The 17,549-nt window shown below is 36.3% G+C and overlaps 1 protein-coding gene across 1 annotated transcript in view; it reads right to left on the bottom strand.

The window, feature by feature from the left end:
* NEMP2 (nuclear envelope integral membrane protein 2) overlaps nucleotides 1-17,549 on the bottom strand; it is a 143,619-nt gene that overhangs the window by 18,513 nt on the left and 107,557 nt on the right. Inside the window, exon 3 of the mRNA XM_074212544.1 lies at nucleotides 80-192. Coding sequence (XP_074068645.1) covers nucleotides 80-192 — 113 coding nt within the window. The remainder of the gene's footprint in view (nucleotides 1-79; nucleotides 193-17,549) is intronic.

Raw genomic sequence — 17,549 nt, 5'->3', positions numbered from 1 at the left:
AAATGGTCCTATTTCAAAATCCAATTTCTGTTTTTGTATTTCATGTCTCTGAATTTAAAATTTAAAAGTAGAGCCTTACCTGGATGGTTGACCAAATGTATTTCCATTCCATGTGAGCAAGTCGGTTGTAGCAGTAACAGAGTGATTCAGAACTTTCAATTATATCTATTTCCTTCAGAATTTCACATGGTACTGGAAGTGGGGGAAGAAAAAAGATAAACCAGAAATTGAAACAAAATCAAAATCAAATATTTAAGAAATGTTCCCTTTTACCCTATTTCTCTAGGTTTTCAAGACACTGTCCTCATTTATTCTCCTCCTGCCATCCCTAACTCTTCCTCCTCAGTTTCCTTTATTGCTTCATCCATTCAGATTATACCCCCAAACTATGGATATTACTCAAGGCTCTTCCTAGGCCCCCAATTCTTTCTTCTCTGCTCTCTCTCTCTCTTGAAGACTTCATTAACTCCCATGGGTAAAAATGATCATTTCTAGGCTTTTGACTCCCATTTTTTTTTTATCCCTCTAAGTTTCAATTCTGCATCCTATTTCTTGCACAAACCACTCTATCACCTGATTCAGAGTCATTGAATTACCTGTCCTCTATTCCTGTAAATTATACTTCCCTTCTCATCTCAACCTCACAGAATCCTTCTTTTCCTTAAAAATGCAAGTCAGGGGGCAGCTAGGTGGTACAGTGGATAGAGCACCGGCCGTGGAGTCAGGAGGACCTGAGTTCAAACCTGGACTAAGACACTTAATTACCTAGATGTGTGACCCTGGGCAAGCCACTTAACCCCACTGCCTTGCAAAAACAAAAAAAAAATGTGAGTCATGTTTTCGTCTTCCATATGAAACTTTTCTCTAAATCTCTGAACTGCTAATGCCCTCCTCAAGTTTTCCTGTATTTAACTACTTCTTTATGCTTATTCAATTTATATTTATATATTTCTTACTGATTTTCCCCTTTCATGCCAAAAGGATGGTCTCATTTATTCTGTTTGAAACCTCAGCAACTAACCAGTGTTAAATAAAAACTTGCTGATAGGTTAACACAATTCTTGTACTTGTTAAGTACATCAATCTTTCTTAAGCACCCCGTTTTGTTATGAAATTGATGGTTAAGATTAATGACAGAAAAAAATCATTTTGATTCATAGGGATTGTCCAGATATATCTGTCTACCATTACTATTCATTCATGCTGATAGAGCCTTATTATACATATTACTCAATTCAATGCTATAACAATGCAGCATTTTTCTAATATGAAATTCTGTACTATGACACAAGCAAAGCTAATCACTGAAATTCTATAATGATTAGCTAACTAGATCTATTTTCCATTTCTTCTTTCTGGGAGTCTGTGGTAACAAAATATATTTTTAATCTACACTTATATTTTATCTTAGAAAATGTAAAATAATTGTTGCTTCCTTTCTAAATCAAGGGATTTCCTTAATTGGGTAGTAACTATTTAGAAGTATGAGACTATATGCATAGTTGAAACATGGTGGATAAATTCTCTGCAGAGGCATATAGAAAGTCACCAACAAAAATTAGACAGGGAGAAAATGTGGATGTGCTACAGACTGTACTCACAAAGAGTCTCTAAATTCATGAGATCAGATTCACATCTTCATGACTTCAAGTCAGGAAGATATTCTCTCTAAAAAAGATAACAGATCCACAGAAAACTTGGCATGCAACCCAAATGAGCCCCATCATCTCTAAAGCATTTATAGATGAATATGGTCAAAGGAAATGTTACCTTTTACCCCCTTGGCTTTGGGAACATAACATTTCACAGAACTTTTGACCTACTGGCTTCCTCTCACTTGGTCAAAGGAAAAATAGAAAATATTTGTATTTCTACCTCAATTTTTTAAATCATCAGTAAGACAAATTTTGATTCAGTCTCTGAAGTGCTCCTTAAAGAATCAGAAATGCACTAACAGCAACACTGGGTGATGATCAACTATGATGGACTTGTTCATTTCAGCAGCACAATAATCAAAGATACTTCTAAAGGACTAATGATGGAAAATACCATCCATATCCAGAAAAGGAACTATGGAATTTAAATGAAGATCAAAGCTTACTATCTTCAATTTTTAAAAGCTGTCTTATGCATGAAGAGCAATACCATAGACCAATTAATAGATCAAGAAATCTGTCAAATCTATGGAAAGGGGAGAAATTTGTGTTGTGATCAAGCAAGAATTAAAGCACATTATAAATTGTAAAATGGGTGATTTTGACTATATTAAATTTTAAAAGTTTTTTCACTTAATAAAAACAATGCTGTTAATATTAGAAGGAAAACAGAAAGCTGGGAAACAATTTTCCCAGTTAGGAGTTCTGATAAAGGTCTCATTTCCTAAAATATATAGAGAATTAAATCAAATTTATAAGGTTACAAGTCATTTCTCCAATTGATAAATGGAGATGAATAGGTAGTTTTCAAATAAAGAAATTAAAACTATATATAATCATATGAAAAATGTTTCAAATTGTGACCCATTAGAGATAAGGTACCACCTCACATCTATCTGATTTGACTAAGATGACAAAAAAGGAAAAGCAATCATTGTTGAAGAGGTTGTGGGGGGGGGCAGAATTGGGACATTAATGTACTGTTGGTGGAGTTGTAAACTGAACTATCCATTCTGGAGAGCAATATGGACCTATGCCAAAAGAGCAATAAAACTTATAATACCCTTTGACGTCACCACAATATCAAATACTAGGCCTATATCCAGAAGAAATCATAAAAAACATGGGAAAAGTCCCACATGTTCCAAAATATTCTTAACAGCTCTTTTGTAGTAGCAAAGAATTGGAAATTGAGGAGATGCCCATCAACTGGGGGATGGTTCAACAAGTTATGGTACATGAATGTTATAGAGTACTACTGTTCTATAAGAAACCATGAATGGTTGGATTCTAGAGAAGCATGGAACAAATTACAGAATCTGATGCTGAGCAAATGGAGAAGAACCAAGAGAGCATTGTACATATTAACATCAACACTATGAGTCAATCAACCTTGATGGACACAGTTCCTCTCAGCAGTTCAGAGCTAGGACAATCCTGGGAAACTTATTATGGGCAATGCTGTCCACATCCAAAGGAAAAACAAAGAAAAACTTAGTCTGAATGAATACTATGTTCATTTTTTAAAAATTTATCTTGTTTTTCTTTTCTATCTCATATTTTCTTTCCTTTTCCTTAGACCTAATTCCTCATACAGAAAATGACTAATCTGTAAACAGGTTAAATACAAATACATAAGTACAATGTTCACCAGACTGTTTGCTGTTGAGAGGAGAGGGGTGGGAAGGGAGAGTGAAAGGAAATTATGCAACTTATAAATACGCATATGCATATGGATGAATGTTGAAAAACTTTCAAAGCAGTAACTGGAAAAATAAAATATCATTTGTGATATTTAAAAAGTTGTCTAATGTATTATGGTTTTTTTCACTCTAATTTTTTCCTGTTTTGATCTGATTATTTTTTCACAATGTGGATTAATATGGGTTTATGTTTAACAGTTATATCTTTGTAACCTTATATTACATTGCTTTCTCTCAGGAAGAAGGGGAAAGGAAGGGAGAAAATGTGAAATGTAAAACCTTGCCAAAAAATGACTGTTGAAAACTATCTCTGCATATAATTGGAAAAAAAAAATATAAAAATTAATAAAAATAATTAGAAATGGTACTATGGAAGAATTTACAGAGTAGCTGGAAGCCAATAAAATATTATGTATCAAGCATGCATTTAGTAGTTGAGATATAATAAAAAGAGGTAAAGCTAATATTCTCAAGAAGCTCTCAGTTTAACAGGAGATATAACAAACAAGCTATATATTGGAAAAATAGGAAATAATTAATAGAAGAAAGGCAATTTAATTAATGGGGTTGGAAAAGATACCCTGTAAAAGATGGGATCATATTTGGAACTTAAAGAAAACCAGTAGGCACAGATGAGGAAGAACATGACAGCCAGAAAAAACACTTAGAGCCACTGAATCAAAGACTACATAATGGGGAGGAAGATGTAAAAATGACTGAACTGGTAGAAGAGAGCTAGGTTACAATGGGCTTTGAATACCAAACAGACTATTTTTGTATTTGATCTTGGATTCAATAGGAAGTTTACTGGAAGGGAGAATGATAAGGTCTGACCTGTGCTTTAGGAAAATCACTTTCATGGTTGAATGGAGGATGGATGGAATGGGGAGGGGCTTGAGGCAGGCAGGACCACCAGCAGCTATTGAAATGAGGGGATGAGGCTCTGTACCAAAGTAGAATCAGAGTTAGAGGAGAAAAAGAGGCTTATTGGAGAGATTTTTTTCTTTTAGGCTTTTGCAAGGCAATGGGGTTGAGTGGCTTGCCCAAGGCCACACAGCTCGGTAATTATTAAGTGTCTGAGTCCGGATTTGAACTCAGGTACCCCAGACTCCAGGACTGGTGCTCTATCCACTGCGCCACCTAGCTGCCCCTTGGAGAGATATTTTAAAAGTGAAACTGACAGACCTTGGCAAGGGATTGGATTGGGGGGGGAGGAGATAAGGAATCAATGATAACACCTAGATTTTGAGCCTAAAAAAACTAGGAGGGTAGTATTGCTCTCAACAATATGAAGGATGGGGCGGCTGGGTGGCACAGTGGATACACCAGCCCTGGAGTCAGGAGGATCTGAGTTCAAATCCGGACTCAGACACTTAATAATTACCGAGCTGTGTGGCCTTGGGCAAGCCACTCAACCCCATTGCCTTGCAAAAAAACTAAAAAAAAAAAGTCACATCAGAACAATAATGGAAGGGGTAGAAGAGTAAAGCATTACGCATTGTTTTCAACTTGTTTAGTTGAGATAGCTGCTTAACATCCAGTTCATCATGTCTGAAAGGTGATTAGAGATGGTAAAACAGCAAATTTGAGGTTCAGTATAGAGAAGATAATTTAACCCACAGGAACTACTGAGATCATGAAGTAATTTACTAATCTGTAAAAGGGATAAATTTGCACCCATCTCTCAGGGCTATTGAGAGAATTACATGAACATGAGGCACTTAACACAAGACCTAGCATAAGGTAAGCACTACATAAATGTCAATTATTTTTATTTCATTGATTGAATGCACTTCTTCCATACTAGGTAATTGAATATTAGGTTTTAAATGTGATTGGTAGAAAATGCTAAAGGTAATAAAGTGAATGATTTTCTAAGTAAGATAATTCTAAAATGCATTTGTCTGATTTGATGTCATCTGATAGTGATAAAGTTTTGTTGTATTCTTTAATTCATGATATTGTGAATGTTATTATTGTTTCTAAATTTTCATGTATTATAAATTCTGAGAAACCACTGCAAAAGAAATGCTGTTAAACTGAGTCATTGGAGAATTTAACTCTTTTTGATTTGGATGCTGTGAAAATATTGTTATTAGAAGGAACTCTCATAATGAAACAACTATGAAACATTTAGCTGGGTGTATTTTATAAAAGGAAGCCATCTTCCATTGCCTGTTTTGTTTCTAATTTCTATATACATTTAAAAAAAAACTGAAGTTGATCAATAAATTCCTTATGTATGCTCATCAGTCTGTTTAGATATCTCCCCACTTTCTTCTTAACTGAAATAATCTGGGTCAAGAATGTCATTCTAAATGGCTCCCCACTCCTTTCAGATAACTTGGTAATAATTTTAGCTATATTCTTCTTTGAAATCTTTTCAATCTACTCTCCTTAATGGACTTGCTCATTCCATCAGTGCAACAATCAGGCACAATTTGAGGGTATCTGTGATAAAGAATACCATCTGTAACCAGAGAAAGAATTGTGGAGTTTGAACAAAGACCAAAGACTTTTACCTTTAATTAAAAAAAAAAGTTATCTTATATTGGTTAAAAAAAATAAGAAAAATGGGCTTTTGCAAGAGGCAACAATCCCTAGATCTCAATTTCCTCATCTACAAAATGAGATTGCTGGACTAGATAGTTTCTAAAGCCTCTGACAGCTCTAGATCGAAGGTCCTGGCATAGATTAAAAAACAAAAACAAGGGCCACTGGCCCTGGAGTCAGGAGTACCTGAGTTCAAATCCAGCCTCAGACACTTAATAATTACCTAGCTGTGTGGCCTTGGGCAAGCCACTTAACCCCACCGCCTTGCAAAAACTAAAAAAAAAAAGAAAAAAAAAAGAAAAATCAAGTATCATACTGAAAGAAATAATACAAGAAAACTATCCAGAATTTCTGGACATGGAATGAATCTATAGTGAGCTGCCAGGAAAAAAAACAAATTGCACTTTAAATTCCAAGATATTTAGTGGTTAACAATTTCAATGATTAACGATAAAATTTGCAGGTGGACAGGAGAAAGATCTTCAATTACAAAGGGAAAAACTCAAACAAGCCAAGATTATTCTGCCTTTGTGATAAATCTCAGAAAAGAATGAAACAATATGAGCTTGAAGGCAAAGAAACTTGAGACACAACCCAAAATAACATTCCCTGAAGATCTGAACCAAATAAATAATGAGAAAAGATGAAAATTCAACAAAAGGAAGGCACATTTGAGGTATTCCTGTAAATGAAAAAAAAATCAACAGATATATCCAAAATATTTGACTTAACAAACACTTCAAACAAGAACATCATAATAAAGGTAAACAAGTACAACTATCATGGAAAACTTAGTAATGAGCAGTTTCATGGTTGGAGGTCATAAAAGAACAAGAAAAAGATGATTGTAAGAAAGAACATAACTGGATAAAGATTTAAGTAGAACTAAAAGAATCAGAAGAAATGATTATGGAAGATCTGATGAATCATGTACTAAACCCCCAAAAGATATTAAATAAGCTGAAGAACAGAAATTTTTTGAGGAAGCATTCTTTATTTAATAAGATTTATACAACTGGAAAGCAGTTTGACAGAAATAAGGTTTAGATAAGCATCTTATAGCATGTATATATGAAAATATTTATCACTGTGAGCTCAAAATGAAAAATAACCAGGCAATTAAATGACAGATGACAAAAAAAGCAGATTGGCTATAGAAAGAATTTTTTAACCAATAATGGGCAAAAGTCATGAATAAAAATAAAGCAATAATTTTATTTGCATAAAACTGAAAAGCTTTTCTACAAAAATTTATGCAACTAGAATGAGAAGAAAAGTGAACAACTGGGAAAGCATCTCTGCATTAAATATATCTTATGAAAGTCTAACACTCAAGAAATAAAAGGAATACAAGGGGTGACTAGGTGGCATAGTGGATAGAGCACCAGCCTTGGAGTCAGGAATACCTGGGTTCAAATCCAACCTCAGACACTTAATAATTACTTAGCCGTGTGGCCTTGGGCAAGCCACTTAACCCCATTGCCTTGAAAAATCTAAAAAAAAAAAAGGAAAAAAGAAATAAAGGGAATTAAAACAAATTTATAAGAACTAATCCCAAGTCTCTGCATGATCAAAAGATGTGAATAAACTTCTTAATACACTTCACCATAAGTAAACTGACAAAGACAACATTATCTGGGAACAATCAGTGTTTGAAGAGTAGTAGGTCAATAATATTACACACCCTGTTGGAAGAACTATGAATTGGTCTGATCTTTCTGGAAAACAATATGGAACTATGCTAATAACCCTTTGGCACCGAGATGCTACTGTTTGACATATATCACAAGGATACCAATGAGAGAAAAAAGGTTCCACATTCAACAAAATAGTTATAGAAAATTTTTTTGTCATATTAAAGAAATGGAAATAAAGTAGATGCCTGTAGGATCTGGAAGTAACTAAACAAGTTAGGGAATAACTAAATAATTGTTGTTTTAAGGGAAAAAATGGAATACTATTTTGCTGATAGAAATGCTTAATACAGAGATGTATGGGGAGGTTTATAGGGCAGCTGGGTAGTGAATAGAGTCCCAGACCTGAAGTAATAAAGACTCAACTCTGGCCTCAGACATTTACTGTAAACCTGGACAAGTCCTTTAATCCTGTTTGCCTCAGTTTCTTCATCTGTTGAATGAGCTAGAGAAGGAAATAGCAAACCAGTCCAGTATCTTTGCCAAGAAAACCCCCTTAAATGGGATCAAGATGAGTCAGACACATTGAACAACAATACTAGGAAGGCTTATATGAATAAATGCAAAATGAAGTAAGCAGAACAGGAAAACAATACCTACTATGTTTACAACAAAATAAATGGAAAAAAAAACCAGAACAATTGAAACTGAAAATTGGGAAACGTTAATGATCAAGATCAGCTCCAAAGGTGAAATATGAAAACATACCTTCCTTTCTGGAAGTGGTAAGGACTATAGATTTAAAACAGAGCATATAATGTCAGACTAGATGTGCTAGTTTTCTGAAATTCTTTTGATTTCCTCTTCTTAAAATACTACTTAATAAGGGATGGTTCTTGGAAAAGAAGAGGGAAAGTATATTGGAGAATATAAAATCAGGATACACCAAATAAAAGTTTAAAAAGAAAAGGAAAAAAACTAGAGAAGCTTTTTATTTGAATTTCAAGTTGGATGTTTTCCATGTCAGTGGTGGATTCTTTAAGTGGAATATATTATCACCTCACTTGTTATCAATACTCAATGGATCACTGTACAAGATTATCTCCATAGATCTATCTGTCACAATATATAATATTTTAATGTGTGAACAGAAATTATATCTGAAGACAGTTTTTTAAAAACTGCTTTGTATTCTAATGACTCAAATATTTCTATGAAATGATGACTCAAAGATGAAAAAGCATCTCTTCTTTTCCCCACAGATGGGGGACTCTAGGAAGAATGAAAAGGAATAAGCATTCACAAAGCATCTACTATTATGTCATAAATATTATCTCCCTTGATCCTCAATAACCCTCACAGGGTTAGAACGCTATTAATGGCTATGACGAGGAAACTGAGACTGGGAGAGGTCAAGTGAGCTGCCTAAGGTCCTACAGCTACTAAGAATCTGAGGTCAAATATGAATTCAGGTCTTGCTGACTCCAGCCCTAGTGCACTATCCACTTTATCACAGGGCTGCTTTTATAATTTGAAATGCTGCAAACAATCAGTAACTGTTTTTCTTAGTTAAATGGGAACACTCATTTGCTATGTTTGAGGACCAAAACATAACATAATATTTTAAAAATATTATCAATAACATAAATTTTAAGGGGCAGCTAGGTGGCACAGTGGATAGAGTACCAGCCCTGGAGTCAGGAGTACCAGCCCTAGAGTCAGGAGTACCTGAGTTCAAATCCAGCCTCAGACACTTCATAATAATTACCTAGCTGTGTGGCCTTGGGCAAGTCACTTAAACCCATTTGCCTTGCAAAAAATAAAAAAATAAAAATAAAATAATAACATAAATTTTAAAAATAAAATAGGAAAAAATTTAAAAACAAAATGACATAGACTTCCAGTCAAAATAGCAGAGAGGAACCAGACACTGTTTTAAGTTCTCCTGATTTTCTCTCAGAACCCACAAAAGAGCAAAGGGGAACATCTTCCAGCAAGGTTTGTCTTGAGGGAAGCCTGGACAAGCCCAGGGCAGAACACAGAGGTCCAGAGCACCAGGGTGAGGGACTTACCTGAGCAGAAACCTTGGCAGTGAGTATGGGGGGCAGCCTGGGAGAGCTCCAGCAGGGTTGCCCAGGACACTGAGCTGGTCAGCTCCCAGAGGAGCCCCTGACGTTCCTGCAGGAGGGCCTGGCTTTCTCATCTTGCCCCAAGGCCCAGGTGTGTGGGGGGGGGGGGAGGGGTCCCCAGCACTGATAACCCAGAGCCCCTCTGGGGTTTCTAGCCCTGACTGCCTAGCCCAGTGACTGGGCTGGGTGAGGACAGCCCAGATCCAACCCCAGGCTGCTGATACCTCTACCACAGACAATCCAGAGAAAGCTTCTGGAGTTCCTTACTGATTGGTCCACAGAGTAACTTCCTGTAACTCCAATGGGGCCCTCAACGTCGAAGATCTGCAAACAAGACCCCAACACAAGACCCAGGGAAAGCTAGCATCCCAAAATGAAGAAAGGCAGAGCAAAGCTGGGTCTGTTGAATGGTACCTTAGAGATAAGGATACTAGCTGAGAAAAGGAGGACAGAAAGGACACTATATGTGAAGGTTCAGAGGAGAATATGAATTGGTCTCCAGCCTAGAAAGACTACTTAGAAGAGATCAGAAAAGAGTTTTAAAACCAAATGGAAAAATTGGGAAAAGGAATGAAAGAGAAAATTAATATCTTAAAACAAAAAAAAAAGATAGAAGAAAACAAATTCTTTAAAAATACAATTGGACAGCACCCATTCCTACTAAAAACACTAGAGAGCATAGGAATAAATGGATTGTTCCTTAGAATAATAAGCAATATCTATCTAAAACCATCAATAAGCATTATATGCAATGAGGATAAGTTAAAGGCATTCCTAATAAGATCAAGAGTGAAACAAGGTTGCTGGTTATCACCAATACTATTCAATATTATATTAGAAATGCTAACTTCAGCAATAAGAAGAGAAAAAGAAATTGAAGGAATTGAAATTGGGAAGGAAAAAAATACAATTGGACAAATGCAAAAAAGAAAATTACCTCAAAAACACAACTGGGAAAAAAAGGAAAAGATAACATCTTTAAAAATAGAATTGATCAAATGGAAAAAAAGATGCAAAACCTGAATACAGAAAATTACTCTCTGAGCAATATATTGGGATCTGTGGAAACTGACTTCATGAGACACCAAGAATCTGTTAAAAAAATTTTTTTTAAAAAAATAGAAAAAAATGTAAAATACCTCATTGGTAAAACAATAGAATAGATCCAGAAGAGACAATTTAAGAATCATGTGACTACACGAAAACCTGGATCAAAAAAAAAAAAAAGACCTGGACTTCATACTTCAGGATACAGTTAAGGAGAAGTGCTCTGATATCTTGGAACCAGAGGGAAAAGTGAAAATGCCAAGGAATATGGTAGCCAATTTCCAGAATTATCAGATCAAGGAGAAAATCCTGAAAGTGGCCAGAAATTCAAATACCAAGGAGCCACAGTCAGGACTACAGAGGACCTGCCTGTATCAACATTAAGGAATTCAAGGACCTAGAATATGATATTCTGGAGAGCAAGGGAACTTGGATTGCAACCAAGCATCCATTATCAACCAAAACTGACCCTTTTCTTTCAGGGGGAAAAGATGGACATTTAACAAAATAGGTGACTTTCAAACTTTCCTGATGAAAAGATAAAAGCTAAACAGAAAATTTCACCTTCAAACTGGAGACTCACGAGATACATAAAAAGTTAAACAGGGGAAAAGGAAAAAAAACTGTTATCCAAAAAGATTAAACTGGTTTCATCTCCACCTAGGAGGAAGATTCTCATAAGTCCTGAGAACTGTAACTCTATTATACAGAATATATTTAGGCTGAAGGTATGGACATTCATTGTATGTCCATGACCTTGATAGAATAATTTTTTAAAGTTTTTTTTACAAGGCAAATGGGGTTAAGTGGCTTGCCCAAGGCCACACAGCTAGGTAATTATTAAGTGTCTGAGGCTGGATTTGAACCCAGGTACTCCTGACTCCAGGGCTGGTGCTTTATCCATTGCGCCACCTAGCCGCCCCTGATGGAATAATTTTTAAAAAATTTCTTTCATTAAAAAAGCAGGGGGACTATAAAGAAAGAGGAGGAAGGGGGAACTTGTATGGGGTAAATTACATCACCTGAAGAGAGAGAGCGCTACTACAACAGAGGGAAAGAAGGAAGGAGATGAAAACTGCCTGAATCTTACTCTCATTGGTTTTGATTCAAAGAGGGAATAATACACAAACAACAGTTGAGTTTAGAAATTTATCTTGCCTTTCAATTATTGGGAGGGGAAATAGGGGGTGGAAAGAGAGGGAAGGAGAAGGAGAGAAGGAAGGGGAGGAAGAAGGGGAAAAAGGAAAGGCAAAAGAAAGAGGATAGTGATGGATAGAAGGGGGAAATACATTGAAGCAAAACATTGGGGAGGGATAAGGTGAAAAAAGGGGGAAATTACAAACAGAGGAGAGACAGTATGGAGGATAATAAAGGGTTAGTAACTATGACTTTGAATATGAATTGGATGAACTATATCATAAAACAGAAGCAGATAACAGTGGATTAAAAACAGAATCCTATAATATGCTGCTTACAAGAAACATTTGAAGCAGAAATATACCCATAGAGTAAAGGTAAAAGCTAGAGAAGAATATGTTATGCTTCAGGCTAAAATGAAAAAAAGAAGGAATAGTAATCCTTTTCTCAAAGTAGTTGCAAAAATAGTTCTCATTAAAAGAGATAAGGAAGGAAACTTATTATCTTCCTAAAAGGTACCATAGACAATGAAATAATTTCAACACTAAACATGTAAGCACCAAGTAGTATAGCATTCAAATTCTTAGAGAAGAAGCTAAATGAATTATAGGAAAACATAGACAGCAAAACTCTACTAGCTGAGGATCTCAACATCCCTCTCTTAGAATTAGATAAATTTAAACATAAAATAAACAAGAAGGAAGTTAAGAAGCTTATACCAGATTGCTTTCTGTCAAGGGAAGGGGGAGGGAAGGAAAGTAGAGAGGAAAATTGTAAAAACTGAAACCTTGTGAAAAAAAAAAGATTGGTAAAAACTACCATTGCATATAGTTGAAATAAATAAAGAAATACAATGGGTTTTTTTATTTAATTTTTAAAAAGAAAATAAAATGACCATTCAATTAGGAGAATGTCACATATACTAAGAATCAGCACAACTTCCCTTGGTATTGAGATTAAGTGACCCATACCTTTTATTTTCTTCCCAATTAAGACCCTAGCTTAATTTGGGGCTCCAACTGGATCCTGATTCTTTCAAAAGATCTGGGGGGGGAGAAAAAAAAAGATCTTGGGAAATATTGCCTTTGCAGTTTCTTGTAGGACCTAGGAATAGCATTTTTCACGTCAAAGTGATTACAATATTCCTAGCTGCTACCTTTATGATGTTTTGCCCTGGCAAGTGCACATTGGAGATCAGATGATTTAGACACAGAAGAGATCAAAGGAAACAAAGGCACAAGAAAGGCTAAATATCTTGTGAGAAGCCATAGAAGTTATAGGGATAAGTAGGGAATTCAACATAAATCCTCCATCTCCAAACCCAATGTTCTTTACATGACACCAAGCTTAATTATCTATTCAGCCATGGAACAATTCACATCTCATCCTTGACTTTGGCTACCCTTACTTTAAGTCTTTCTCAAGATTCGCATTAAGTATTACTTAAGAGCTGTTTGTTTATATAGATATACCTCAGCTTAAGAACATCCCACATAGAAGTGAGCAGAATCAAGAGCACATTGTATACACTGCCAGCAACATTAAGAGATAATCAACCATGATGGATATCTCAGCAGTTCAGTGATCAAGGTTAATCCTTGGGGACCTGCTATGAACAATGGCATCCACATTCAGAGAAAATATTATGGAGTCCAAAGGCAGTGCAAAGTATACTATGTTCACTTTTTAAAACTTCTTTCACATTTTTTCTCTCATTTTTTTACCCTTAGTTCTAATTCCTTTTTCACAACATGACTAATATAGGAAATATGTTAAACATGATTGTACATATACAACTTTTACCAGATTTTTTGGTTGCCATGGGAAGGGGGCTAAGGAAGGCAGGGTGGTGGAAAACTGCTTAACTCATAAACTTGCAAATGGATGACTGTTGAAAACTACCTTTGCATGCAATTGGAAAAAATAATGAAGAATTTTTTTAATAAGGCTATCTCACATAAATCCAAACTTTTGAAATAAACATAATTGCTTTCATTATTAAATTATTCATTTTAGGTCTTCTTAAAAAGTGAAGTTCTCTCTAAATCATTTATATATGAGTCATGTAACTTTTTTAGAAATAGAGCTCATCACAAGCAGCCATTCCTCCCTTAAAGCATTTTCTTCATTTTTAGGGCAGTGAAAACATCTTTGAGCTTGGGTGCATTAGAGGGTTAAGTGTCACTTAACCCTCTAATGCACCCAAGTTCAAAGATTCAACTTTTCACACTTTCTTGTCACCCATCAGTAGTCAAAAACCCTTTTATCTTTCCCAGTTCAGTATGCACTTTCATTCCACTGACACTGCTATCATCCTGGTGCATGCCCCCCTATTCCTGAAGGTTAGACTACTGCAATAAATAGCCTTCTGGTCTACCTTATTTCATCCCATCCCATCCATTCCAATTTATCCTTCACTCAGTTGCCAAATTGACCTTCTGAAAACAAAGATCAACTATAGTGACTCCCTATTACCTCCAAGATCAAATATAAAAATGCTCTCTTTGGTTTTAAAATCCTTCATAATTTGTCCCCTTCCTATATTTTCAACCTTCTTATATCCTACTTGCCTCTGTATACTCTGAGATCCAGTGATATTGGCCTCCTCAGTGTTCCTCCACACTGCCTTTTCAGAGGCAGTATGGAATACTCCACCTCCTTAATCTCCATCTCCTAGCTTCTCTCAAGTCTCAGCTAAAATTCAACTTTTTATAAGAAGCATTTCCTAATCTACTTTAATGCTATCCCTAATAATAATAATAATAATCTCTCTTAATCCTATCAATCCATCATCTTGTATGTATGTGTATATATATATGTATATATATATATATATATATATATATATATGTATATATATATATATATGTATATAAGGGCAGCTACATGGTGTAGTGGATAGGGCACTGGCCTTGGAGACAGAAGGTCAGGAGTTTAAATCCAGTCTCATGCACTTGTCACTTACTAGCTGTGTGACCTTAGACAAATCACTTAACTCTGACTGCTTTGCATCCAGGGCCATCTCCAGTTGGTCTGATTTGTATCTGGCCACTGGACCCAGATGGCTCTGGAGGAGAAAGTGAGGCTAGTGATTTAGCACAGCACCCTCTCACTCAAATTCAATTCAAATGCTTGCCATGGCATCACCTCCTTGATGTTATGGTCTTCTTCAAGGACAAAGGAAAAACATCATCATGCATGTATGTATGTCTCTCCAATTTAGACTATGTGGTCCTTGGGATTTGGGACTGATCTACCTTTGCTTTTCTTTGTATTCCTACCTCTTAGCACATTGCCTGGCTCCCAGGAGCATGTCAACAAGTATTTATACTTGTTGACATCTTGACTTAACCTCCTTGTTTCTCAGTTTCCTCATAAATAAAATAAGGTAGGTTGGTTTGAATGGATTCTAAGGTCCCTTCCAGTTCTAAACATATGATTCCATTTATTATTATTCTATTTCTCATATTCAAAACTATTTAAAAGTTCATTCAAACTCAAAAAAACAAAACTTCCAGCCAGAAGTAATAACTTAGTTTTAGTCATTTTAAATATATGTAAAAATATCTCCCAAGTCCTGGGCAACTTTAAAATTACCCCCCCATACTGTCAGTCAGGGTTTTTTATGGCACAGGAATTGTGATTTTTATGGGCATAGAGAACACCAGTGTGGAAACTGTCCATTGAAACATCAACAACTCAGCACTTCAAATGCAATTAGTTATTCTTGTTCATCCTTCTTCTCAAAAAGGACCAATGACATCATGAAGGTAATGTCTTGACTTGTACATGAATTGAATATGAGTTGAGGCAAAGCTACATAAAATCCTTTGCCTCACTCTTTCCTCCAAAATCTGAACCAAGAGGTTAAGTGATTTGCTAATGTCCTTTGTTCTTGAAGAAGACCATAACATCAGGGAGGTGATTTGCTAATCCTATAAGGCAACATCTATCCAAGACAGGTCTTGATTTCAGATTTTTGTGACTCCCAAGACCAGTCCTGGAGCCTGCTTCTTCAGGTGATTTAATAAAATACTTCCATAAAATCTGAGTTTCTTTTATATGTAAAATAGATATTTCACAATGTAAAGACTAGCAGACTGCCTTCTGTGGGGGATGGGAAGCAAGATTAGGGGGAAAAACTGTAAAAACTCAAAATAAATAAAATTTTCTAAGAAACAGATATTTCGAAATATGACCAGTCAAAAACATGAATTAAATGATTATTGAACTATACTTTAATTATTTTGGTTTCTTCAAAGGTTGCGGGAAGGGGGGTGGTAAAGGAAATTTCAATCTGGGAGAAAAGTTTGCTTATCTTTTGTACCTAAAAGAATGGGTTCAAGCATCAAGACAGCAAGTGGAATCAATTTCAGTCTGAATGACCTCTTTCTGACCTGCTAAAACAGATGTCTTAAAATATTTTTATTTCTCCAGAGGACCTATTAGAAGAAGAATGAAGTTGGGACTGTAATTATCAAATATACTGATATGTCCAGAGAGCTACTTTTAAGTTCAAGGACAGACTTTCTCAGTTCAGAGATGTCAATGAAAAAAGATAACTTTTTAGAAAAGGAAACTGACTTGGTGTGAATTATGCTTCATTTCAATTCTTTCAGGCACTTAAAGACAACTATTTACTTCAAAGTTACTAGGGGCTCCACCTATTGGCTGAAAATCATAGGAGGTTCTATTTTCCACTGCCAGCCAACCACTAGCTCCTCCCATTTAACTGACTTGGCTTCCCTCCAAACAGGATAAAGGAGCTTTGTGGAGGGCTGGATGCCCCCCATTTCTTGGAATTAAGATTTGGGGGGAAATAGGAGTGTATAATATATCATACAAAAAAAATTTAAGAGCTGGAAATGGAATTAATAATCATTTCATTCAACTCCCTTATTTTAGAAATAAAGAAAAAAAGAGCCTAAGGGAGGTTTAAGTGTCTTGCTAAAGATCACATGGTTAAATTAGTGGTGATCAAAATTTGATACTGGGAATGCTAGGTGGATAGGGCAGAGGCCCTGGAGTCAGGAGGACCTGAGTTCAACACCGGCCACAGACACTTAATAATTGCCTAGCTGTGTGGCCTTGGGAAGGCGCTTAACCCCCATTGCCTAGCAAAAAAAAAAAATACTACTAAAGCTCATACAATGAGGAAAAACTTATTCTCATGGATAATAACAAAGTTTCCAGGACTTGGGTAAGAATGAAAACTAAATGGCCCAGAAGCTTACCAGCCTCAAATACAGCCAAGTCATCTGGGGTCCAGAATATCTCAGTTCTGCACTCCCTGGCCCGGGCCGAGACTTAGGAGGGAACCAGAAGCCTTCCTGTAATGCCTCACTGAGACAAGGGCCCTAGATTCAGAGATTCAGAAACAGCCATGTGGGGAAAACTATTAGTAAAGGAGACACCACATTTGGCAAGATGAGTGCAGATTTGGGGGACGGAAGGGACACAATATAGAGGAAAGGCGGGAAGTACAGGGGTGGTGCGTGCCACGGCGGGCTAAGAGCGGAGAGAAAAAGAAAGTGGCAGCCCGCCTTCCCTCCCGTCGGGTGTTCCAGCCCACCTGGCTGGGGAAATGGGGCGGGGGGCGGCCCGGACCCGCCCGCCCGCCCGCAGAAGCCGGGCCAGAGGCTGGGCTTCCACCGGGAGGGCACATTCCCCTCCCACCAGGGGCAGGCGCGC

Source organism: Macrotis lagotis, chromosome 1, assembly GCF_037893015.1.
Source record: "Macrotis lagotis isolate mMagLag1 chromosome 1, bilby.v1.9.chrom.fasta, whole genome shotgun sequence".
Lineage (NCBI taxonomy): Eukaryota > Metazoa > Chordata > Mammalia > Peramelemorphia > Peramelidae > Macrotis > Macrotis lagotis.
This window is presented reverse-complemented; position numbering and strand designations above follow the sequence as displayed.